This window comes from Cantharellus anzutake (genome assembly GCF_015039405.1).
Source record: "Cantharellus anzutake strain C23 chromosome Unknown EI90scaffold_8, whole genome shotgun sequence".
Lineage (NCBI taxonomy): Eukaryota > Fungi > Basidiomycota > Agaricomycetes > Cantharellales > Hydnaceae > Cantharellus > Cantharellus anzutake.
The window spans coordinates 759,135-781,631 of NW_024066958.1; the positions used below are offsets into that span (position 1 = coordinate 759,135).

At 48.6% G+C, this 22,497-nt stretch overlaps 7 protein-coding genes across 7 annotated transcripts; 3 read left to right on the top strand and 4 right to left on the bottom strand.

Annotated features, from left to right (window-relative positions):
• Positions 1 to 133: 133 nt before the first annotated feature.
• EI90DRAFT_3041346 (small-subunit processome) lies at positions 134 to 1,643 on the bottom strand. Its single transcript, XM_039059092.1, has 5 exons — positions 1,393 to 1,643; positions 1,226 to 1,339; positions 927 to 1,164; positions 669 to 868; positions 134 to 617 (listed from the first exon to the last, which is right to left on the bottom strand). Exons 1-5 carry the CDS (start codon positions 1,615 to 1,617, stop codon positions 375 to 377), a joined length of 1,020 nt encoding a protein of 339 aa, XP_038920285.1. The 5' UTR covers positions 1,618 to 1,643; the 3' UTR covers positions 134 to 374.
• Positions 1,644 to 1,987: 344 nt separating this feature from the next.
• On the top strand, positions 1,988 to 2,467 carry EI90DRAFT_3041349 (uncharacterized protein). The gene has a single exon (XM_039059093.1). The coding sequence runs from the start codon at positions 2,045 to 2,047 to the stop codon at positions 2,444 to 2,446; it is 402 nt and encodes a 133-aa protein (XP_038920286.1). The 5' UTR covers positions 1,988 to 2,044; the 3' UTR covers positions 2,447 to 2,467.
• A 648-nt stretch (positions 2,468 to 3,115) lies between these two features.
• On the top strand, positions 3,116 to 6,197 carry EI90DRAFT_3118487 (uncharacterized protein; the record flags this gene model as incomplete). Its single annotated transcript, XM_039063110.1, has 14 exons — positions 3,116 to 3,212; positions 3,270 to 3,310; positions 3,361 to 3,438; positions 3,499 to 3,603; positions 3,660 to 3,810; positions 3,861 to 4,035; positions 4,092 to 4,248; positions 4,299 to 4,402; positions 4,461 to 4,650; positions 4,706 to 5,282; positions 5,333 to 5,519; positions 5,578 to 5,678; positions 5,733 to 5,832; positions 5,894 to 6,197. 14 exons carry the CDS (start codon positions 3,116 to 3,118, stop codon positions 6,195 to 6,197), a joined length of 2,367 nt encoding a protein of 788 aa, XP_038920287.1.
• On the bottom strand, positions 6,099 to 9,620 carry EI90DRAFT_2533183 (beta-glucan synthesis-associated). Its single transcript, XM_039053190.1, has 23 exons — positions 9,261 to 9,620; positions 9,136 to 9,188; positions 9,020 to 9,070; positions 8,832 to 8,967; positions 8,720 to 8,774; positions 8,570 to 8,642; positions 8,346 to 8,510; positions 8,273 to 8,293; positions 8,087 to 8,216; positions 7,985 to 8,032; positions 7,858 to 7,925; positions 7,702 to 7,807; positions 7,495 to 7,645; positions 7,342 to 7,435; positions 7,108 to 7,285; positions 6,991 to 7,055; positions 6,879 to 6,920; positions 6,756 to 6,815; positions 6,651 to 6,687; positions 6,559 to 6,586; positions 6,477 to 6,501; positions 6,292 to 6,422; positions 6,099 to 6,233 (listed from the first exon to the last, which is right to left on the bottom strand). Exons 1-22 carry the CDS (start codon positions 9,394 to 9,396, stop codon positions 6,348 to 6,350), a joined length of 1,797 nt encoding a protein of 598 aa, XP_038920288.1. The 5' UTR covers positions 9,397 to 9,620; the 3' UTR covers positions 6,099 to 6,233; positions 6,292 to 6,347.
• Positions 9,621 to 14,288: 4,668 nt separating this feature from the next.
• On the bottom strand, positions 14,289 to 17,442 carry EI90DRAFT_3041364 (beta-glucan synthesis-associated protein). The gene is made up of 17 exons (XM_039059094.1): positions 17,137 to 17,442; positions 17,037 to 17,081; positions 16,915 to 16,981; positions 16,732 to 16,858; positions 16,446 to 16,680; positions 16,349 to 16,389; positions 16,151 to 16,299; positions 16,013 to 16,090; positions 15,612 to 15,957; positions 15,463 to 15,556; positions 15,241 to 15,415; positions 15,087 to 15,181; positions 14,957 to 15,034; positions 14,860 to 14,906; positions 14,793 to 14,803; positions 14,696 to 14,742; positions 14,289 to 14,642 (listed from the first exon to the last, which is right to left on the bottom strand). The coding sequence occupies exons 1-17, from the start codon at positions 17,341 to 17,343 to the stop codon at positions 14,592 to 14,594; spliced, it is 1,893 nt and encodes a 630-aa protein (XP_038920289.1). The 5' UTR covers positions 17,344 to 17,442; the 3' UTR covers positions 14,289 to 14,591.
• A 112-nt stretch (positions 17,443 to 17,554) lies between these two features.
• On the top strand, positions 17,555 to 20,633 carry EI90DRAFT_2991353 (uncharacterized protein). Its single transcript, XM_039056114.1, has 3 exons — positions 17,555 to 18,526; positions 18,583 to 19,116; positions 19,167 to 20,633. Exons 1-3 carry the CDS (start codon positions 17,590 to 17,592, stop codon positions 20,462 to 20,464), a joined length of 2,769 nt encoding a protein of 922 aa, XP_038920290.1. The 5' UTR covers positions 17,555 to 17,589; the 3' UTR covers positions 20,465 to 20,633.
• Positions 20,634 to 20,811: 178 nt separating this feature from the next.
• EI90DRAFT_3041367 (protein-tyrosine phosphatase-like protein) lies at positions 20,812 to 21,928 on the bottom strand. Its single transcript, XM_039059095.1, has 3 exons — positions 21,757 to 21,928; positions 21,569 to 21,703; positions 20,812 to 21,504 (listed from the first exon to the last, which is right to left on the bottom strand). Exons 1-3 carry the CDS (start codon positions 21,808 to 21,810, stop codon positions 20,833 to 20,835), a joined length of 861 nt encoding a protein of 286 aa, XP_038920291.1. The 5' UTR covers positions 21,811 to 21,928; the 3' UTR covers positions 20,812 to 20,832.
• Between the last annotated feature and the right edge of the window lie 569 nt (positions 21,929 to 22,497).

The window sequence follows — 22,497 nt, forward strand, 5'->3', positions numbered from 1 at the left end:
TGCATGTTGTAATCCCAGCTTTCTTGTTTCCTTGTTGCCCACTCGTCTGTTCCTCGGTAAATGTTACATAATCTTGTGCTTTGATTTTTGATAATGCAATTGCAATCGCTAATAGATACTCTCATGTCCGTTGTCTTCGCAAACTTCGTGGAGGTAATCCTTAAACAGGTGAAGGGAGAGAAGGACACGGAAGTGCTTATTCCATACATAACCGCGGATCCGGGACTTGCTCCGCTACATGTATATTCACTGTTCTATCTATAGAGGCTGATACGAGTCGACAAATGCCGCCCCAAGAAAACGTTATGACCAATGGTATACTATCAATGCGCGAGGGTTGGCAGAATAACGGATAAAGCGGCAACTTCGATTCATCAATTTTTTCTCTCAAACTTCCACTTGTATATTTTTGGTTTCCATTCGTTACGGTCTTCGACTTCAATTCCTAAGCCAATTTTATCGATCTCATCGTCTTCTTTCTCGGATCCACTGACGAGCTGCCTCTCCCCTTTGCCCATCAATAGACGTTGAGTATGAAGTTCTTGAAGTGCATATCGAAGTGCGCGCTCTCGGGTCAGTCGTTCTTTGAGTTCGTGAAGCAGTTTATCTCGATATAACTAGGTAACGTCAGCTTTGTTAAGCGAGTGAATGGATCCTAAACGACCCACCTTCCCTTCTCTTCGTTGAGACTCTAGTTGCTCTTCGGACACTTCGCCGTTACCCAAATCCCCGGTGTTGTTCTTCCGTCTCTTCTTCCGTTTGAGGCCCCCCTCTTTCACCCAGCCAAAATCCTCTTCGCTCATTTCAATACCCTCCGGTACTGACGATGTCTGAGGTTTCACAGCTATCGGGGGTTCATAGAGTTTCGCTGGAACGGCGCACAGACCGATATAAGCGCCCTTCTACGAAAGGGGATAAATGCTCACCGTGCTGTGGAGAATCCACAAAAATGATGTGCTTTCTAGACGGGATGAAGCCAGAATCGCTGCTTTGATTGGGATCGGAAGTTTCAGGCGGAAGTAGCCCTGCATCGCGCAATGTCTTGATCTGCACTTCGGTCAGATCCTCGGTGGTGTCTTTGTTTAGCTCGTCATCGAGGTGTGCTGACCCAGAGTAGAGAAGGTTGATCATCGTTGTGAGGTCGGCTTTAACTGCTTCTATTCTCTGCAGTAATCCTATTGTAAGTTTCATTTTTGTAGACCATAATGAGCTCTTTGCACATTACTTTGAGATTCAGGGCCTTCATGGTCCGTATGTAGTTCACATCCTGAGTCTTCAGTAATTTCGCCATATCCTCGGGAATATCTTCTTGAGGTCTTTCGGAGACATGAATACCTCCCTGGACGGGAATTCAGTACGTCGTGTATTCAAACGAGCGCAATGGCTACGTACTTCTGTCCTTTGCCTCGTCATCGCAAAGTAGAATTCATCTTTGTTTCTTGTGGCAGCCTTTTCCTGTAAAAGCTTCAATGCCTCCTGCTTTTGATGGTAATCCCGAGCTCGTAAGATATAGTCCTTCTTCTTCTCAAGTAGCCCGAGCTTCGCGCGATGCGCAGGCTGGCTGCGTTCCTTATGGCTCCTCCTCTGGATCGCATTTCTGAGAGATGACCCAGGCATTCCAGTGATTGTGGCAGTGCCAATTCCGTGACGGCGGGAACCGCCGACCAATTTTTCATGCACCCCATGGCATCGATTTCACTAATCCGTACCTCAGAGTCGCAAAACACCATTGAAAAATCCATTAAATTTGTAGAGCAATGAGAAAGCGAATATGTTCTATATGACTGGACCTGGATTCATTTTGAATGAGGCGTACAGTGTCAAAGTCAAAGTCTCCGGTATCAACCTGGCCGGGCAATAAGACGCCAGGCTTAATTACTTGTGGAAAGGGAGTCAATATTTATTGCTTCGCACCTGACTTATCACTTAATGAGCTAGGAATTGTACCGAGGCCTTTTACTGCCAGAACAATAAAAAGTTTTATTGATGCTGCAAACTCATATCACGTCGTCACACTCAGACCAAGTCAACCGGGCGCGCCAGCATGGTCTCTTTGCTGATGCCAAATCATGTTGTCCTCTTTATCGAGTGTATCCTACGTCTAGGTGCAGTGGATTGTGCGGAGGCGGATCAGTGTTGTGAGTCGATCTCGGTTTTTGCTCGGATATGTGTAACTCCCCTAAATCAGATTGTAGCAGAAATACTGTCGCAATTGTGTACCCAACAGCATGCCGGTCGTGAGCGATGTTCAGTGCCGCATTCCTTGTACTGCTCAGACACAAAATATAAACTTTCCACTTCGCGCACTTCCAAACCTAAATCAGTCCTCGACCTCTCGAAATGCTCAAAAGATCGTCTGCGCCTTCCTATTATAGCAATGGATGGTGCATCACGCACGATTGACTGCAAAGGAAACGATGAAGTCGAGGCAGTCGGGAATCAATAGGGACCCTGCGCGCGAGACCGACTCGGCGACACAAATCGGTCACGGGATGGCTTGGGCTAATATATTTGCGAATCGATTATTTGCGCCAGAGACAATCGGGGTCGCTCCTCCTACGGCTATGGAACAGAAGCCTGATGACTCCCAGACAGTAAAGGTGACTCGGTTCCATATTTATGGCCCGCTGCTAACCCAAATCCGGCGCTTGCATTCTGGCATGGTCTCATTTGACACTCAAGTTGTTCCGTGAAGATGTTGTTCGCAACCGGCTTACAGGCGAACACGCAATCATCATGGCACGGATGGTCTTTCTTTAACTCATCTGGTTGCACTGATGGTCCCTCCCGATTCAGCGATCGTGGAATGACGCCGATGATATACCTATGCTGTCACAGTTCGAAAAGAATCCCAGCATGCGTCCCTTGGAGCGAGGGGAGATTGTCACAATGGGCTTAGAGGACCAGAAAAAGCTGTCAATTTCGTACTTATGAATCCTTTCGCTTGATTTGGACGCTCAATAACAGTTTTCCCAGACTTCCCATAAGCCGCGAGGTCGAGTGGATCCTGGTGCAGCGCCGCTTTCACCTTGGGGATCCTTGCAAGCGTAACTTAGAGGATGTTATGTCTGGCCTTGTGGTATCCCAAACAGTTGAGGTGAAGTTGCGACACGCAATGGCACATTTGGTCCCCCCTAGCCACCCCCAAGCTCAGGTCTCGGATTGGGTCAGCTTGGAAGAGCTTCGATTTGTGTCACCTATCTGCATCGGAGGTCATAGGGCGGTTGAGTTTATTCACTAGATTCTGTTACTTATTCGACTTCCTTCAGACTTGGTCGTGCATGATGATTGGCTCGGGCAAGTGGAAGAGGTGCTGATCCGTTGAAATTCTTTATTTGTTTCTCTCATCTTCCCTCCTAGGTTTTCGAGGAAGTAATAACGTCTGGCGGACATACTTTCACTGATTTGGGTGGGCGCCATCGCATTGGTGCTCCGCCGGTATGTCGCTCGCTTCTATACTAATCTAACCCCGATACTACGATCCCTTAATTCCCTTAGGCCGTTTTAGACACAGACTTGGAAAATGTGCCTCAAGATCCTGGTGATGTGCTTCAAGTGTATCCCCTGATTATCGCGATAACGTGGGTGGCAATAAATCAATCCGTGAGCTCCTATGACTTCATGCCCCACGACCCCTAGTAATGTTTGGCGTCATTCAGCTCCCTCAACACATTGCTGCTAGTCGAACTCGACCAGGACGATTTTGGTTTTTTGAGAGTCTTAGTGCTTTTTCTATTTTCCGCCGACCCACCGATAGGATTCCTCATATTCATGATCGGATGTTCTTTCGCACACCTGAGCTGGCCCAAGGTATCAGTTCACTGGTGACAGGGATCTCTGGCTAACACCGCCTTCCTTAGCTCATAATGGGGCTTGCGTCAGCGTTCCGCACGGTGATCGAACAATTATTGTGGAGGCTATGGTAGTAATAGAAACTCGTATACTAATTAAGGTGCTGTGGCAAGATGGCTCGGTGGAGGTATTACCGTCCGTTTCGCTCCTTCCATACACAAACGTCGATGAACTGGACTGCTGGTTTGTTCTTCAGGAATGGGCAAACTTGGAAGTTGACGCTCAACCTTTCTCATTAGGCCCGGAGACTTTGTCTCTGCAAAGAGCGACGGCGAACCTCGTGCGGCCGTGGTCCAATCCGTGGATGCGGAAGATCGCACGGCCCGGGTACGATGGTACCCACCGAAAGCTAAGGAAGAATCGATTGCCGTAGTCTCCATGTTCGAAATAAATCCCGTAAGCTGTCGCCCTGTTATCTCTCTAACTGTCACTAATTAACATCAAAGGAAGGTTCTGTATCGTCTGACTTGCCGCAGTCTTATGGAGTTCGAAGAGGTGACATTGTATTCTTGCATGCTCGGGACTCTACAAATGGGTGTGATGTGCCACGGTGTGTTTTCATTTCAATCGGCGACCCTGTCGAAAGCCAATTCAAGCTTTCCCCGCAGTGTGCCTAAGATTGGCGAGCTTGAACAATGGGTCCGCCATCCGAATGCAAGTTGGCGCCAGGAAATGATGGAAATTGGTTCCTCGGCACCACGATGGTATGACCCTCCTAGCAGAACCGCTACGGAACTTCCGGTGGTTGGCGTAGCCGCTAACAAGGACGGTACCCATTGGGTTGGTGAAGTTGTCGATGTGAGTCGCAATCAATCTAGTGGCTAATACACTGATTAGAACCAGCTCCCTACAGCTTCGGCTTACGGGCGAGATTGATGTTTGTCTCCCGACTGGAGAGGTTACTACTGTCACGATTGATCGACTTACTGTCCTTCGAGACTTGAGCGAGGACGTGGACTATCCTTGGATAGACGAGGATGTGTCAGACGGTTTCTCCAGTTCCGAAGAGTCTGATCACTTGAAGTCACCCCTTGTTCCTAATGAGGACGTGGAAATGGATGTTGCGAGCGAATCTCAGCCCACGTCATCCTCGGGACCTAAGTACGAGGCTGAGGAAGAACGGGACGCATGGAAGCATTTTGATACCGAGGCATCGCTGATGTCTGTGGGCACAGTAGATATAGATATGGATTCTCCTTCGTCGTTGTCATCTGGTTCATCCACGCCTGCTGGGACAGTTTCTGGGACTCCTTCGGCTTTGGAAGCTTCGCACTCACCGCCGGCCGAACCCCCTTGGAAATCCTTCGATGTCTTGCCCTCTGCGCCATCGGATCATCATTTTTATTCTCAACCACCCACTAGTCCGCCTAGCAGGTCCTTCTCTCAGCGTCTCAATAAGGAGTATCGGGTCCTTTCAACTAGCCTCCCTAGTATGTCCTTTGCTTGGTTACCAATCTCACTCACACCTAGTTCTGCGAAGGTGATATCATAATACGGACGTATGAAGACAGGGCCGATTTGTTGCGCTCCCTGATTATTGGCAGTCACAATACACCTTACGAGGATGCGCCGTTTGTCATTGACTGGCAATTACCGCCTTCGTTCCCACTCGAGCCTCCCACCGCACATTTTCACAGTTGGACGAATGGTAATGGGAGGGTAAATCCGTGAGGCACATACTCCTCTCCCCGGTTTCCCCGAGATGCTCAGCGGGCTATTTTGTAGTAATTTATACGAAGAAGGGAAAGTATGTCTGTCCATCCTGGGGACTTGGACTGGTGAGGAATCGGAGGCTTGGAGTTCGAAGAAATCTTCACTGTTGCAAGGTATGTCCTGCTTCACTGCTCTCCCTTTTTTCTTTTCTTACAAGGTACAACTAGCGTTCGTCTCTATCCAAGGGCTTGTACTTGTCAGGGAACCTTACTTCTGTGAACCGGCCTTCGAGAAGATGCGGGGAACGGAAGAAGGCATAGTGAGCAGGTTTGTGCCTGGCCCTGCTGTGGACGGAGTATTGCTTATCCATCCTGCATTGTTCTCACAGTCGCCTCTACAATGAAAAGGTTTATGTCCTCGCACGCGGATTCGCGCTGCATGCGCTTCAGCATCCTATTTCGGGATTTAGTGATGAAATCCATTGGATCTACTTCACGGCGGGAAAACTCAAGAAGTTGCTTCATAATGCGGACACGTTGATTGCCAGGAGCCAATCTGCCGATCCCGAAGGGAGTCTTTCGGAGGCGACCGAGGACTCTTCGGTGCCCCGCCTGACGGTGGGAGGTGCCATTACACTAAAGCGGACGCTCGTCAAGCTCCAGACAATTTTAGACAATTCAAGAGCGTTGTAATCCGAATTCTACCCGCACAGGGACAGTATGCTTTTTCTAATAATACTTTGTTATGATCTGTATGCAGCTTGCTAGTTGACTTTATTATTCGTACCAGATGTAGCTCCAATTCCAATCGTTGAATAGCAGTTCTCGGCCGGCAGACTACGGTTAACTTTGGCCACACGTTTGAATTAGGCGATTCCGAGGAAATGACCGTCCAGATTGAGCGAATGTAGTCAGATTCTTGGGGGAAAGTGAGAAAGAAAGAAAGAAACACAGGATTTGATGGGAGGGTACCTGGTTTGTATAAACATCGATTTTTCTGGAATAAAAGATCAGTTACGCATGCACACTCAAAAGTCGTGAACAATAAACGCACGAACTGATGTAATCATGGGTGGGGAAACCTGCAAAAAAAAAGGATCCTGTGTTCCAGTACCACAAAGATGAAGATGAAAAAAAAAAGCGCACCAGGTGGATCACACCCTACATTCTTCAATTTGGGGTCCTAGTGGATGTAACTGTTAGCCGATCACAGTGCCAACATATATTTGCGTTTGTGTATGTGTGACGCACTTGGTAAACACGAATGTAGTCGACGAACATTGTCATTGGGAACTCCAAGGATGGACTTATCTGGATTGCGGATGGCTTGGAACTTACTCGCTGGCAATGATAGTTGACTGAATCGATCCTTACCTCACCGAAACTAGGACTTATTCCGAGATTCATTATAAGATACTTGGAAAACAAACAAAAAAAGGAACCTAAGTTTCAAATACTTCAAGTCACCGTGAGGTTTGAAACGTACCATAGGCTCCTGAGAAATCGGCCTAGCGCTTATGTTGACAACTTCATTTTCCCCAACTGCGGATGCTATCACACGTAGTTTCAGAGGATATAAAAGGTCGTGAAGGAGATGGCTTGCCTTTCATTGTCCATGATGGGACTCCATTGCTGACCCATGATAGATAACCCTCTTTCCCTGGCTTGTACTCGAAGCCATACACGCTGTACTTGACTGTGCTCGGTGACGCACTGAAACCGCTATACGCGGACTGATCTGTCCTAAATAATCCAGACGTTGATTCCTGGAAAACGTTTCCCTATACCAAGCATTATTAGCCCATGGAGGAAAAAAGGGCATAAATGAGGTACATACACGGAAAGGGTTGAAATTCCCCGCAGAAGGATTAAGGATGACGGCATTCGCGCTGTCGTTCTTCCAGTTATAACGTTCGTCAAATGGGGCCCACCTTACGAAACGTTAGAATGCTCGGGTGACGGGAAGATGAGGAGGGGGGGGATCACTGACTGGGCGCTCTGTGAAACTTGCCCAATTCCTTCGTTCACGATCGCCTCGAGGACATCAATTTCGGGAGCGGATCGCCCAACAAAAGTACCATCAGCTCTCTTCGGCCCTGGGTGATCCTCTTCGGGGCATGTGCACGCACTCAGTCGTTGGCCTAGTGAATTAGAGTCAAAATATGGACTTCAAGGTTCTTCCGTTCGAGACGCGTACCAGGAAGGAAAGAAAGGGGTCTGTTATGTATGCCTCCACTTGCAGTCCCAGCCGGTAAGCCATTGAAAGATTGATTCGCGAGTGTTCCCCAATCGCAAGAATCGTACTGAAGAGACTGTTAATGTTATTCGACTAACAGACCGTGTATGCTCTCACAGAGTATGGCCACATTCCATCGGTGCTCGCCCCATATCCTGCACGCCCCAAATTTCCCATCGTCCATACTGCAAAGTATCAACTTGAATCGTAACGGGGAAAGGGCAAAGCAATAATTGAGACCAACCAGCAGGCCATAGTCCCGAAACTGACGAAAGTCCGGGTAACGAGACCGCTACTTCCACGTAGCCTCCGGTGAAGCACATCTTATTCCAGGTCTGAATCATACCTCCTTGGTAATTAAGTCCATGTGTGCTCGTTTGGCTTAGTGTGATTTGAAGAGCGCCGCTCCCAGTTGTAACGGCAACAGGGTCATACCACTCCAAGTCCCCGGTTTGGTAATAGTGAAGATCCACCGCCTAACGAATTTCCTATCAGTCGTCGTCGTCGGAATTTCCGAGTACCAACGACTTACCTCCCAGTATGGGTCATCTCCCTGGGGAATGAGTTGGACTAAGAAAAAAAACGACATGTACGAATATGCTCACTGGGTAAAAGGTACGATTGTCTCTATTGAACTCGTCCGAGAATATGAGATCCCATTGAGAGTTGTCCTCCAGGGATGTGTGATGGTATGCGGCCGGAGGCGTGTCAGGATCTATCATGTAAAAGAAATTTCCTAGATCGGGAACCTGTCCCGTAGCGTTGACACCCTGGTAAAACAAATGAGCGAGGTTCAGGACCCTGCCACATGTTATTCCTAGAGGCTTACCACAACTCTAGCAGCTTGAAGCCGGGACAGATGGTTGAAGAAACCAAAATGGGAGAGAACGGGAAAACCAGCGCTGAAAAGAGAAAGAGCGAAATTCATTGAGCATGGGGAATTGCGCGCAAATGGATTGGATGGGGAGGAGTTTCTCACAAAAAAAAGAGCGTGGTGAAAATAAGGCTGACCAGGCAGCCAAGATTTGCGAATCCTACAAGACTTGACTTAATGATGGTAATCAAAGCGCAGCGGCTCGAGCGGGACGAACCTCGTCGTGTGATGAAGTTGATGCCATTTTCTAGATCTCGAGGACTAGGATTGTGGAGCTCATCGTCATCTTCTACTCTGAAACGTCCAGCTTTCATGGGGCTATAGATCTGAGAGACGTCCACGAGCACATTGAACTGTGGAAAATATAGATGAAAACCAGGGAGATCGGAACGCGTTTCTGCTAACCTTCTCGGTTGTCGACCGCGGTAACGTGTGTTTGAGGAGTGACTCAAGAGTCTGATGTTGCGGATTAGCTTAAAAGGAAAACTATTCCTAGTAACTTTTCTTTCTTTCACGTTTACCTTGGAGTCTAACGACGAGATGGGGCCTCTGTATAATTTCTCGTGGCGATTGTCTATCATTCTCTCAGTCCTCCATTCTTACAAGAACAGCTCAGCCCCCCAATGGCTTGGAAGCGAACACTCACCGCTCCGATCCTTTCCATGACTCTGGTAAGGTGGTAAGGCATGAAGAGTCTCGAAGTCCGGCTCCAAAGGCAGATAACGAGCGGGCTTTGGTTGGCGATTCGCAACCAGGGGTGAGGCAGACGACTGCCGTCGCATGGGATGCGAGAGCGGATGGCAAGGCACGAGAGGTTAAGAAGGAAGGAAAGAGGGCCCGGCCCAGAGTAAAAGAAAGAGTAAGGAAAGTGGTGAAACACCTTGCCGGTGAAGTTAGACACAGTTGGCGACACAGTTGCCAAGGACGGTCGCGAAGCTTGGCTGTTGACCATGGCGGCGCACTAAGGCCCAACCCAAATAGGAATGAGTTTCCATGTTCAATATTGTATTCTGTTGTGACAGTTGCAAGCATACAGATTTGGCCATTTGATCGCAACGCCAACGAAAACCGCATAAATACACCCATGCATGCCTAGCTAGGCAGGATAGCCCATCTCATAATTTCTAATTGAGAATGTGACGAATGTAAACAAGAAACACTCGAGATGCATGCGATATATGCAGGGGTGTCAATTTTGTTCTGAATCAGTGTGGTGGCGGCTGTTGAGTGATCAATCGCTTGAATGATGCGACATGGCAATCGACATGGGTTTATGCAATTTTAAATTTATGCACACTAATAGCGAGTGAGGCGGATGGACGGAGACGGATGACACCATTCTAAAGTACACATGCATGCAGTTCAGCATGCGCCATGCTGCCACGGGCCGAAAGGCGGATACTGAAGAGGTTGTCTGCAAAGGGAGGGATGGTGCGAGTGGAGTTAGATGGTGGGTGGCAGATGGACGTGGGGAGCAACTCATAAGCAACAGCAAGAGTGGGATGAAAGCACGACGAAATTTCCTAGGGAGAGAGTCTGGAGTCAATCATGGTGAAAGGGGCGGAGTGAGGCCCCGCCTGAATACATGCTATTATGTAAATCAATGAACAATATGAGGATGGGATCCGGAAGACTCCGCGACGACTGCATTCCACCATCGTAAATATTCCTTGCAACATGCTGAGAGCTAACGATAACCACAAGTACCTGGGTCATCTCCATTGTCTCCTAACTCATCCCTCTTGCGTAATATGAGCAGACCTACCTCCCATCTTGACTGGTTTGCCGCCAGCCCGTAAAGAGATTGCTATGCGGACTGTGGTCCACCGATTGCGACCCAGGACATCAATAACGGGTTTCCCTGATTATGTTCTGAACACTGGCTGATAGCTAGGACGAGTGCACACGTCTTACTTGTTGCTTTGCTGCAGTCTGTGCTATTAGACGAAATGATGGACTAGCGAGTTTATCGCTCAGTCCCGTTGTACGTGAACTAGAATAGATTAGAAAGTAATCACCTAGCGAGTTTATCGCTGGTGGACTAATGTTTAATACATGATTTATCAAAGACAAACATGATATAACCAACATACCTCAGTCCCGTTGTACGTGAACTGAGGAAAGGTTGGGTTGTCCAAAAATTGGGGTTTTATAGTCAGGCGCTATGAATGCGCACTGACTTTGGCACGGATGTCACCAAGAAAGGTAATAGGTGTAAATCTAAACGCCACACGACTCAACATCACCAAACGTGAGTTGGTCATAGCGAACACCATAATACCAAGAATTCTAACATGTGCCCCTTATAGGGTCGGCACTTCCTTCAAAATATCACTTAGGGACTAGACGGCCTGCCTCTTTCTAATGTTACGAAGTCATAGAGGCTGGATGTTGTTGTTGTTTATTCTGGATATTTAACCTGCAAACTGTAGGCTGCTCGTGGGAGCGCCGGGGGCAGGGGTCGAGATAAATACACAAAAATAAGGTGAGAAAATAAAGAAATAAGTCCGATTCGGGTGTCCTTAATCTCTCTGATAAGGCGTTGCCCAAATGCTGCTCCGCTTTTGAGTTGTCGTGTTGGGTTGACCGTTTTTAGGTGTCGGTTTCGAAAATGGGATGGGTTCCGCCTTCCAGCGGTGTCATATCTCGGGGTGTGTCTATTCTGTCCTTCTCTCTTTCTCGTATGCTCCACTCGCTGACAGAAATCCTGCTACCCTCTCTATTCCTTTCTCGTCCACCAGGAGGTCGGCAAGGATCAGTTCGCCTTCATCGTCTGGGAGCAAGTTTCGGTGGTGTTCGTGCTTGGGACATTCGAGAAGTATGTGTTCTCTCGTTTCTACGGGTTCTCCGCATGTGCAACTGGGGTTCTCTTCTGGTAGGAAGCGTTTGTAGAATTGTCCGATGAACGCATGGCCGGTGCGAAGCTGTACTAGGCGGCTGAAGGATTTGCGGGAGTGGGACTTGAACCGCTTTGTTGGTCGCAGTTGCGGTTCTATGCGGTTACAGCTTCGGTATTCTGATGGCTTTTGTTGTATAGGGTCAGTGTTCCAGCGAGAGATCCATTCGTCCTTATATTGGCGTTTGTTTAGGTTTCTCATGAATGCCGCTGAGGTACTGTACGGGTATTCGGACGGCAGGTTGGAGCCTTCTTTGGCTAGGGTGTCTGCCCGTTCGTTCCCTTTGATATCTTCGTGTCCTGGGACCCACTTTATAATTACGTCGCAGAGGGGGCGTTCTGAAAGAAGGAGGGAGATGGTGTTGCGGAATCGGAGTGATTGTTGGATGTCCAGTCCTGGGGACGTGGCCATTATGCGCTGGAGTGCTCCAGTGTTATCGGAGAAGATTGAGAGGGTGAGTTTGTCTCCTTTTTGGTAGTGCTCGTCGAGCCAGATCTTGAGGTTAGCTGATCCTTGCGCGAGTCCCTCCATTTCCGCATCATACACCTCTGCTCTAGGTCCTGTTCCCCCCTTCCCTTCGAATATGACACGCGCCTTTTGGTAGGCTGTCATAGAGGCTGGAGCCCTGCCTATGGCTGACTTGGATTGCGATCACTCGACTGTCATGATCCATTGATTCATTTTACGAATCACACATCACATCTTCGTATATCCAACTGGAGGTTGAATCTATGTGACCGAATACTTGGTCTGCAATTGGAGTTGTGTGCCTGCTAGATTACAGTCTCGTGCATAATTCGTGTTCGCATCCGAACTCACATCTCGAGCATTCACATACAAACGACCGGCAAGTAGACGCACGTTGATGGAAGGCGGATATGCTATCAGAATCCTAGAACTGGAGGAAGGGCGTGAGCGAAAGAAAAAATCGCTTTACATGCGCACAAGCCTGATAGCAAGAATACTAACAAACCCAATCTAACACCGCACTCTCAACAACTTGAGTAGTTACAACGCTTATAGATGCCTTGATTTCAAACATACGCTCCTCCAGACGACTCCACCTGCAGCGAGAGAATCGGCATAACCAATAAGCGCTTCATGCTTGATTGAAGTTTCCACTGCGGATGATATGTATTGCATAGTCAATTTTGAGCACCATGCCATTCACTGACCATTGATGTGCTCACGTCTAATGGGACGCCGAACGCGATCTTCTCTCGAGGAAACGTGGAGACCGAAGATGAGGACCACCCGCTGCGAGAAGTGTTCAGTTTCCGGTTGAATGAACCATCGTCCCCTCCGCTCAGGATGCTTTCTTTGAGACGTAATCTGGATGGAATGCTCTAGATGCTATCGAGCCAATCGAAGATGGCAACATCAACTTTGGGCACTCTTTTTTGAACCGGGGTTCCACCACCTTTTCTGCATTCTCTAATTTCTTCACTATCCCTGGATTTATAACCTTTTCCAATGGCTCGGTCCTATCGACTTGGGACCTTGGGGGGGGGGGGGGGGGGGATTTTCGCTAAAGAGTTTTTGCAAGAAGGTCATTGGAAAAGCACCTATGGCTTCAAACCGCCAGGATCGTCGATTCCGCTATTCTCAGTACCAGAACTTCGTCCTACATCGCTTCCTTATCTTACAGTTGCGCCGTCCGAAGAAAAACCACATATGGTTGTGGGTCAATCGGAGTTCTGGACTGAGTCTTCTCTCACTGGTGCGGAAACTCGGCACAACTCCTGCTCGTGACATGGTGAAAGGCCGACGTCGATCTATTGCTGAATTTGCTTATGACGTCCCCACTTGGCTCTCGGGGGTCTAAAGAAGCCCTTGCTGGTAAGGCAAGGCAAGAGGACGTCCAAAAATTTAGAAGGCCCCCTTTTCTTGGTGATGTTGGTCTCTATCTTCGCATTATCTGTGAAGGACTACTGGAGTACAAAACCCAGTTGGTATAACCCCATGACGATAAGAGTCCCACAACGCGCTCATGACTATGATTGCGCTAGGAGAACTGCTGGATACGCTGCTTTCTTTTAGGAGAGAATCCTGGGATTTCAGGAGAGGCGCATCGGACGTTTGGGGGTTCGGTCGCTCCCAACACAGCATCTGGAATTTGAGAGAGAACATCCTAGTGAGTGGTAACCAATGTGACATCCGGCACGGCAAGCAATGTAATATAAACCGATTGGGAGGCTACTAATTTGGCGGAAGATTATGGAAGTGTCGCAGAGTTCAACCTCGATACGTGGGTTTCTTATCGTGCTACTCTATCGCCACTAAACAATTAGACTTCGCAACAGCAACCCCTGACCAGTGCAGATCTTCATGTAGCACAGGTCGAGGCCTTCATGGTTAGGCGTCCCAATACAGGTCATCCCTTGCCGCAACCCATTCTCATGATCCGTTGCTCCAGAACATCGGATAAGAAGTGGGTTTCGTTCAAGTCTCTGTACCATTTCCATCCTTTCGAGGCATTCTCTATACACAACCATTGCGATCTCTCCCGAGTGGCGCGATAGTGCGACGAATTGGGATGAATCTGGGGGCTGATTTTTAGGCCAGTTTCCGGAGTACGGATAGCTTGAAGCATCAGGATGTCGTGTTATTGGAGCGACAGTGTAAGGTTCCCCTGATTTAAAAACAAATGTATAACGCCCCAATACAGTCGTTCGCAAAGGAACCTCAAATCTGATGATAATGAACTCCATAGTCGACCACGCGATCTGATAAGGTCGAGAAGAAGCTTGACATGACCTTGCCTTTGACTAGGAGAGCACAAGACATGAAACCCATCTATTGAATGAAAATGATCTACTAGCTGGAAACGATGGTACAATGCTAGGGTTCGTGCTTGAGTTCACACTTCCCCAGGCGTTGTTCAAAATGACGGTACTGCAAGGCTCAATGAAGGGTATTAATTAGGCGTAGACTAGGTGCGTGCGTAATGAGTCCATGGGACGAATACCGAACTCGGGGGAGAGCAGAATGAGTGTAAAGGTAATACAGAGTGTCGATAGCGGCAAAAGATGTGTCCACAATGATTCTACCATCGATGCGTGCAACAAGAGTTTGAGACTCTAACACTGGTCAACCAACCGATTTTTTGGGAAGCTTTGGTTGAAGCTTCCCTAAATGGATGTCAATAACATGTCTTAGGGCACATTGAATGAACTGAACTTACTCCTGTTGCCTGGGCTTGCCAAGTCGTATAGTTTGGGTTCGTGTACGCTGGGTAAGTCAATCAGCATTCTCTAAATAACATCAATTTCGGACCATACCCCCAATATACCTACAGAAAGTCAAAATGAGCATAAGAGTTCACGATAAGCGTTTCACCGTACTCACTTATTGATGTAGGCTTCTGTGGGGAAGTTTGGGGGACTGCAACCAATCTACGGGGGGGCATTGACACGCAGCACTCTAGCAAACAGCTGTAACCTACATTCGATTTTCCAGGATCTTGATATACACGAACGTAGTCGATGTTCATGATCGATGGAAACGTGAGCAAGGGAGAGGGCTGAAGTCGAAGCTTTCAGTTATCAATCCACGTAGGTCGTCAAAATGCACACCTTGCCAAAAGCGTAACTTATGCCTAAATTCATTATAATATGTAGCGGCTCGGCAGGAATAAGACGTTGACTGATGTTCGCTCCAGGATCGGGGCCTTCAAGAACGACGGGGTAATAAGTAAGGAAAGGAGCGGGAGGGAGGGTAAGAACTGACCAACGGTGCTTGGGCGTATTGTCCACGTCGGTTTCCCATCTTGGTACCAAGTTACGTATCCGTCGGCGCCCGGTTCGTACTCAACTCCAAATGTAGAAAAACCCATCTTAGGCAGTTGGTATCCCACCTGGGTGGTATTTGAGAGTCCTGACACAGCCATTTGATACACTCCGCCCTGGGAAAAAAAATGAGGGAAGATCCGGCAACGGGCATCTGAAGTACCGTGTAAGGATTGAGGACTGTATCACTCGCGTTGTATACCGTGCAATCATTTGTACCATTTTTCCAGGCGTACTTAAGAGTGAAAGGGGCAAATCTGTTGAAACATTCGGGTTACTGCTTGAATTAGAAGAGCGCGATGTATGACGTACTGGCAACTTTGAGACACCTGCCCAAGGTGGAGGGGATTGCCATTGTCATCGATGAAATCACCGACAATGGCCTCGAAAAGATCTAATTCCGGCGCAGAACGACCAACAAATGATCCATCACTTCTGGTAGGCCCTGGGTGCTCTTCCCCGGGACAAGTGCAAGCGGAGAGTCGTTGACCGGTCAGGAACGAGAGAGTGCCATTGTGATACTTATCATTTCCAGTGAGAGCGGCTGCCGGCTGACTAAAATATGTCTGATTTGGTAGTGTCCCCCAATCACACGAGTCATAACTGTACGGCCACATTCCTTCGAGAGAAGCGCCATAACCTGCGCGCCCCAGATTCCCTACACACAAAGCAGGTTTGGTCATCTTATGGAAAACTAGAACATTTAAACCCACCTAACATCCAGACAGCGGGCCACAGCCCTCCATAGCGAGGGTCTCCAGGAAGCGAAACGTTGACCTCAAGATAACCACCTTCAATGACACACCAAAAAGTTCAACGCGTGAGGCGGATATCCTCCAGGACAAACATACCAGTAAAGCAAAACTTATTCCAGGTCGAGAGGTGACCCCCTTTGTACGTGAGGTTATGAGTCTCCACCTTGTCCAAGGAAATTTGCAAGCTTCCGATGTCGTTGGTGATCACGGCGCTTGGATCATACCATTCCAAATCACCCGTTTGCCTATCGCACGCATTAGTGAGAAGAGGGCGCAGATGCTGAAAGTCTTCACCAGTAGTGTAGATCGACAGCTTCCCAGTAAGGGTCATCGCCCTGGGAAAGCATAAGTCAAGTAGGTCCCGAGTAAATCTCAATGCCCGCTAACTTACGGCATAGAATGTTCTGTTAGGATCATTGAACTCATCGGAAAAAACCAAGTCCCATTCTGAACCATCAGCGTGTGCTTTGAATTTGTATGCCGAATGAGGTGTTTCGGGATCTATCAGAGCAAAGTGGCCCCCAATCTCAGGCACTTGTCCTGTCGCATTTATGCCACCAATGTTGTAGCCGCCAAGCTTAGTAGGTGCTTTAGCAAGGAAATGTGATAACAGAGGATAGCCAGCGCTGTAGTGAGATGTAAGATGGGGTCGGGTGCACCAGTCAGGGTCAGCTCACAAAAGAGTAATAAGTGCCATCCCAAGAAATACTAAGAAACCAAGATTTGCTATGCCTCTGGCGGTAAGAATTGATCCACCGCGGTCTCTCTTGAGATCACGGCGAGGGTCGGGATTGTGCAAATAGTCTTCGTGACAAGGCGGTTGAGTGCCAGGCTGAAGCGACGAGAGCATTCCTACTCACCGTCAGGCTCCGCGTGTCCGGGGAGCACTTCAGTCCCCCAAGCATTCGGATCAGCAGAGAGGGAATACTGAAAACAGGGTGGTCGGGCCTGATGCAGACACAATCCTATAATGTCACAATACCTTGTCAGAGATAGATGCCCCTAATGAATTTGACGATTGTGGGCTCTTTGAGAATGCTGTCAGTTGAGGAGTACTTGAACTAAGGCCACTGTAGCCCTGCCTTGAGTGAAACAGAACTCGAGTTTGCTGTCCGGAGAGGACTCAGCAGATTCGCTGTTGAGCTAGAATTTAAGTTTTGCATATGAGCGGATGCAGGCATGGGAGGCCCGCGGGTAGCGGCAGAAGATCCAAGAGGCGAGGATCGACCTCGTAAAGTATTCGGTCCGGCGAAAGGATAACTAGGCTTCTTATTGGGTGCTCTCGACATAACCAGCAAGATGTAGTAGGACGACAATAGCCACACGTAGGGAGGGAATAAGCAGAAGGAGTGGTATAACGACAGACAAAGAACGAGAGCGAGGCACTGACAAGAGCCGGCGCAAAACCTTCCAAGGGACGGTGATGGTGATGTTTCCTTCGGACTTTCCTTTCAGAGGGAGCTCGGATGCAAAACTCATTATTGCTGCATCCATTCAAATCTTAAGCACAAGTCATGTGCATTATTGCTTGATTAATGATGCTGTCTATCCTCGTGCCTTTGTTACTGCCAGTGCTCCTGGCACTCGCCAGTCCTAACCAAGAGTCCATTGCGAAGGCAAAGAGCATAAATTTAACCGATCGCCTCAGCGAGGACCCAGATTTCACTCTTTTGTTGCGGCTCTTGCAACGAGCTCGACTCATCCCAACGCTGAACCGACTTGAGGACGCGACCTTGTTCGCACCAACGAACGATGCCATAGAACGCTATATAAATACCAGCCATATATATGCACGCGCTTTGTTTGACACAGAGCCCAACGTAAATGGCCCCCGCGATAATGTGCAGCATGAACTGCGGCAACATCTATTCTATCATCTCCTTAATTTCTCCATTCCTATACTCCCTAAAGATTTCCCGACACAGAAGCCATTAATATTTGAGACTTTGCATTACCCTGACCTACCCGTCCAACATCCCTCTCCTGAACCTCCACCATCGCCCCCCTGGCTCCCGGAACCGGGTGGATTGCTCGATCGTGCTCCGCAGAGGCTGCGTGCTGTGTTCCGAGACTCGAAGCCCTGGATTGCTGTTGATTCCATGCGTCGGGGCGGAGTTGAAGTTGCAAAGGAGCCCATTAATGCTTCGAATGGAATCATCATTCCATTAAGAAATGTTATCCCTCTACCAGGAAACCTTTATCAGGAAGTCAAGGCTCATCCACTTATCTCCGAATTTGCCTCTATCCTATCCCCGGAGACGATACAGACTCTTTCGACTTCTCCACACATCACGCTATTTTTCCCCGTTGATTCTGCATGGTCAGTCTTAGATGATATCGAAAGGAAATACCTGCACAGTGGTTACGCAGAACACGATGTAGGAAAATTGGTAGCTATGCATTCAAGTGGCTCTGGCATCAATGGCTCTGGAGGAGTTGGATGGAGTGACACTTGGGATGAGGGAAGGTCCTGTGAGTTTTACCTTGTTGTGTGCGCGTGACGTCGAATGATCGAGTCCATCTCCCAGTCACCACCGTCGATGGAGAGGAGCTTAAGATTGGCTATTCAGCAGATGGAACAGTCCAGATTGGGCAGTCTACTGTTGTACAAGACGACATCTACGCCGCCAACGGCGTTCTCCACATCATATCCTCCCTGCTAGTCAAGCCAGACACCTTCCAGATAAATGCGGAGAAATACCTTCTCACTCTGAATGCAACATCCTTTGTTTCTCTCCTGCGCACTGCAAATCTCTCTCATTACGTTGACGATGAGCATGATGCCGAGAATTGGACGATACTTGCTCCCAGAGATGACGACATGATCTGGTCGAATCCCCCAGAGAACCTCTCAAAGGTTCTCAAGTACCATTTCATACCCGGAAAGACTCTCCCGGGCGAGCTAGTTGACGGTTCTCTGTTGGGGTCAGAGCTGCGAGAGAAAGGGTTGCAGGGGGGTCGGCAACGCATACCGGTGAGCGTCAGCTCCAAAGGCGGGACGGTTTCCAAGGATGCGAATGGCGAGGTCAGTTTCTCCGATGCGCGGGTGGTCTCAACACCAGGCATGTATCTGGTCCATGTTCGCCGAGCCTGTCTCTAACGGTCAGTTTAGTTGAGGCACCGAGTTTCATCATTTATATCGTATCGCATCTCTTGGAGCCTCCACCTTCAGCCATTGCAAGGATCGAGAGCGACGCTCAGTTGTCTACATACTTAGCAGCGGCATTCTCAACTGGACTCATCGAGATAATCAAGGAAACCCCTTCAACTACAATTCTTACACCTTATAACAGAGCATTCGAAAAGCTTGGTTTATTGACCTCCTATCTTCTTTTGCCCGAGCAAGATTCTCGGAAAGCCCTTTGTGCAGTCTTAAAACATCACATCCTTACATCAGTTGCTTACTCGACAGATATTGGTGACAAGCGCTCGTTCAACACACTGGAAGGGACAAGTGTCACGATCAATGGCACGTCCGTCATTGGGTCTGGCAGTTGGAACGTGACGGGGAAATTGCACCCCTCAGACACGCTCACTAAGTCAGGAGTTATTCATGCAGTTGAAGATATCCTTCTGCCGTCGCGCTTGAGGGTAACTATTGGGGACTTGGCTCTTGCAGCAGGGTGCCATACTATGATCGAACTGATCCACCGTGCTGGACTAGGGAAAGTTTTGAATGGAACGCTGACGATGAAGGACGTCGATGATCTGGATGACTGGGAACGACGTCATCGGCGAAAGGACAACTCGAATCTTGCTCCCATTTCAGGCGATTCCTCGCCGATGGGTTGGACGTTGTTGTGTCCCCCAGATAGCGGATTCAATCGAGTCAATCTCTCCCGTCTTTACGATGACAAAGATGCGTTGCAAACACTTGTGTTACAACACATCATCCCAACACCTGCGACGCCAAATGATTTGTCTTATGCTGAACCGATATCTTTCGGGAACGATGCCACTTTCACCACGTTGCTTTCACCCTCTACATATTACGGCGACCTCGTCATGCGGGAAACGACGTCAATCGTTGTCGAAGCCACGACCCCGATGCTCCCACTTCTGGGCGATACACCAAAGTCGGACTCGCCACAACGGGAGCGTGCAATACTTGTTGGCATAAAGGGAGCACGCGGTACATCTGGAGAAACGGACTATGCCCGAGTCATCTCTTACGGGCGGACTACCACCCCGGACATCTCAGGAACCAGAAGCGGGGTAGTGAAGATCGATCGAGTTCTTGAGCCATGGGTTCCCGGGTGGTGGCGGGTTTGGGGTTGGGCTATCCCCATGTGTGCCATGGGTTCACTGGGCATTATAGCTTTCTGGTCAACTGTGGTGTACTTTTTCCGGAAAGGGGAGAATGAAGCGACGTACGAGCCGTTAGATACTGGGGATGCCGAAGATATTTAGGGGTAGGTGTTTGGTATGGGGATGTGTAGCTTTTCCGATGTAATACCTGGTGTAATTAATTGCGAACCCTCGCCTTGGAATCGCTCAGCTGGAACCACTGACTAGATCATGTGAACGGGCATAAAGGAAATTTGTCACTGGGCGAAGCAATTGTCACTCAAATTGTTCGAATACTATCATTACTACATCGTGGTACTATTATTAAGACCTTAGCATGCATAATGGCAGAACCCAGAACAATCGCACAAATTCGATGGATAGAGTATAGCAAATTACAATAATTTGTCCGTTTACGAGCTGTACTGTGACTAAATGGTGTTCTCCTTGCCGAAGTAGTCTTCGAGAAGTGAGAACGGCAAAACCCGCGCTCAACACGCCTTTCGGGACCGAGTAGGGCTGGGACATTCCCCAGCAACAGGGCTGAACGTCTTCCTCTTTCTAATTCTCCTTTCCTCAGCATCCTTCTCCCATCGTTTCAACTGCGCCATAAAACCAGAATTAGGTCTAACCTGTGGTCTCTTACTCCGAACGAACTCTAGGGCTTCATCAACGCCAAGTCTCCGTGTCGACATCAAATACGCCATCACGATCGTTGCACTTCGGCTTATTCCTCCATAACAATGGCATAATATTCGCGCATCTGGATCAGTGGCGAGGGTTGATGCGATGAAATTGAGGGCTTTGGGGAAGTGGGAACGAAGATCCGATGATGGCGTATCGGTAACAGGTATTTTCAAGAAAGTTAGAGATGATGATGTTGAACGAGATGACTCGGTTATGGGAGAATTTGATGGAGATGGCGTGACCCTATCTTTAGTCGGAGCGGTGGAGACGGTAGGGATGACGTTTGGAGGGTCGTTCATAACGGAAATGACGTGCGTTATTCGGTACTTTTCTAGAGTGGGTGCGGAGAGGGCGGGAACGACACCGGAAAGGTAGAGGCGGGGTATAATTTCGTCTAGGTCGAATACGAGGTTACGAAGGACCTTGAGGACGGGTGGCAAGTCTCGATACATGACTCCTTCAGCGAGGGGATATTGCTAATCAAGTAGAGAAAAAAATATGAACTCTGGGATCCCTGACATGGGTTATTGAACCACTCACTGATATCTTTCCTTCACCGTCCGTTACAAATATCATGGCACTGGTTCGAGTCAGTCCCAGCGAGGGTTTCGGAGTGCATACGGATTTATCTTCACGGTGGTGGGCATTGGGATCGGGTTCTGGAGTAGTTGGGCGCTGAAAGAAGAGGTTCAGACGTGTGGCATGACAAGTCGTTAGCAAACACTCACAGTGGGGGGTCCTTCGGGGTTGACAGACGGTGAACTTGGAGGGATCATGGACATGGCAAGAGAAAAAACACAGAGCTACAAATTGGCAGGAGGCAGGGAGAATACAAAGATGGCTGCCTGTATAGGTTTAGAGCATACAGAATACAAGTGGCCTAAGTCCAGAGGCCAGAAACGAATAGTGAGATAGTTGAAGAATGTGAGAGAGTGGCAAGGGGTGGTTTCCCTGGGGAACAACAAATATCAACAAGCCGTAACAGGGAAAGGTTTCCACCCGGCACCGGCTTACATATTGGCAGCTTTTGCGGCGATAAAATGGAAAACTTTGCCGGCAGAGAACAGAATAGGGGCGTCAAGCGATTCCATGGGGAGTTTTTTTTTTTTTGCACATTGTGCGGAGAAGCGAACACTTTCCTAACTAGAGCAGAAAGCCAGTACGTAGCTGATTGACCATTTATGCAAGGTGTTATGTTCGACAGTTGTATTGTTTTTGCTGGTTCGCCGGGGTTTATGATGGGGTGATCCCTGTCCGCGCGTAAATCAATAAATCAATATGCGAGAAACAGAACGCTTAGTAACCGATGGTTGTCCTGAAACCGCCAACATTGAATGCGCAGCAAATGGCTGAAATCACGTTTATTACGGGGGCGTACTTCCTATTCCAGTTATGGAGGAGAAAAGCAAAGCATCCCAGGTCATGGGCTCGTTCAGCCAAACAACCGCGCGCATTCCATCACACAAACG

Bases quoted from the DNA above. Each gene is read 5' to 3' on its own strand.
- EI90DRAFT_3041346 (XM_039059092.1), bottom strand. From the start codon at position 1,617: ATGCCTGGGTCATCTCTCAGAAATGCGATCCAGAGGAGGAGCCATAAG. The intron at 869-926 runs GTGAGCATTTAT...GCGCCGTTCCAG, and splicing joins TGTGGATTCTCCACAGCACG to CGAAACTCTATGAACCCCCG. The intron at 618-668 runs GTGGGTCGTTTA...GACGTTACCTAG, and splicing joins CTCAACGAAGAGAAGGGAAG to TTATATCGAGATAAACTGCT.
- EI90DRAFT_3041349 (XM_039059093.1), top strand. From the start codon at position 2,045: ATGGTCTCTTTGCTGATGCCAAATCATGTTGTCCTCTTTATCGAGTGT.
- EI90DRAFT_2533183 (XM_039053190.1), bottom strand. From the start codon at position 9,396: ATGCGACGGCAGTCGTCTGCCTCACCCCTGGTTGCGAATCGCCAACCA. The intron at 8,294-8,345 runs GTGAGCATATTC...CTCATTCCCCAG, and splicing joins ACAATCGTACCTTTTACCCA to GGAGATGACCCATACTGGGA. The intron at 7,056-7,107 runs GCAAGCCATCTC...TACGTGTGATAG, and splicing joins CCCATCATGGACAATGAAAG to CATCCGCAGTTGGGGAAAAT.
- EI90DRAFT_3041364 (XM_039059094.1), bottom strand. From the start codon at position 17,343: ATGTCGAGAGCACCCAATAAGAAGCCTAGTTATCCTTTCGCCGGACCG. The intron at 16,681-16,731 runs GTGAGCTGACCC...ATCTCACTACAG, and splicing joins ATGGCACTTATTACTCTTTT to CGCTGGCTATCCTCTGTTAT. The intron at 15,035-15,086 runs GTGTGCATTTTG...CTTCGACTTCAG, and splicing joins TAAGTTACGCTTTTGGCAAG to CCCTCTCCCTTGCTCACGTT.
- EI90DRAFT_2991353 (XM_039056114.1), top strand. From the start codon at position 17,590: ATGATGCTGTCTATCCTCGTGCCTTTGTTACTGCCAGTGCTCCTGGCA. The intron at 18,527-18,582 runs GTGAGTTTTACC...TCCATCTCCCAG, and splicing joins TTGGGATGAGGGAAGGTCCT to TCACCACCGTCGATGGAGAG. The intron at 19,117-19,166 runs GCATGTATCTGG...CGGTCAGTTTAG, and splicing joins GCGGGTGGTCTCAACACCAG to TTGAGGCACCGAGTTTCATC.
- EI90DRAFT_3041367 (XM_039059095.1), bottom strand. From the start codon at position 21,810: ATGTCCATGATCCCTCCAAGTTCACCGTCTGTCAACCCCGAAGGACCC. The intron at 21,704-21,756 runs GTGAGTGTTTGC...CTCTTCTTTCAG, and splicing joins ACCCCGAAGGACCCCCCACT to CGCCCAACTACTCCAGAACC. The intron at 21,505-21,568 runs GTGAGTGGTTCA...CTACTTGATTAG, and splicing joins ACGGTGAAGGAAAGATATCA to CAATATCCCCTCGCTGAAGG.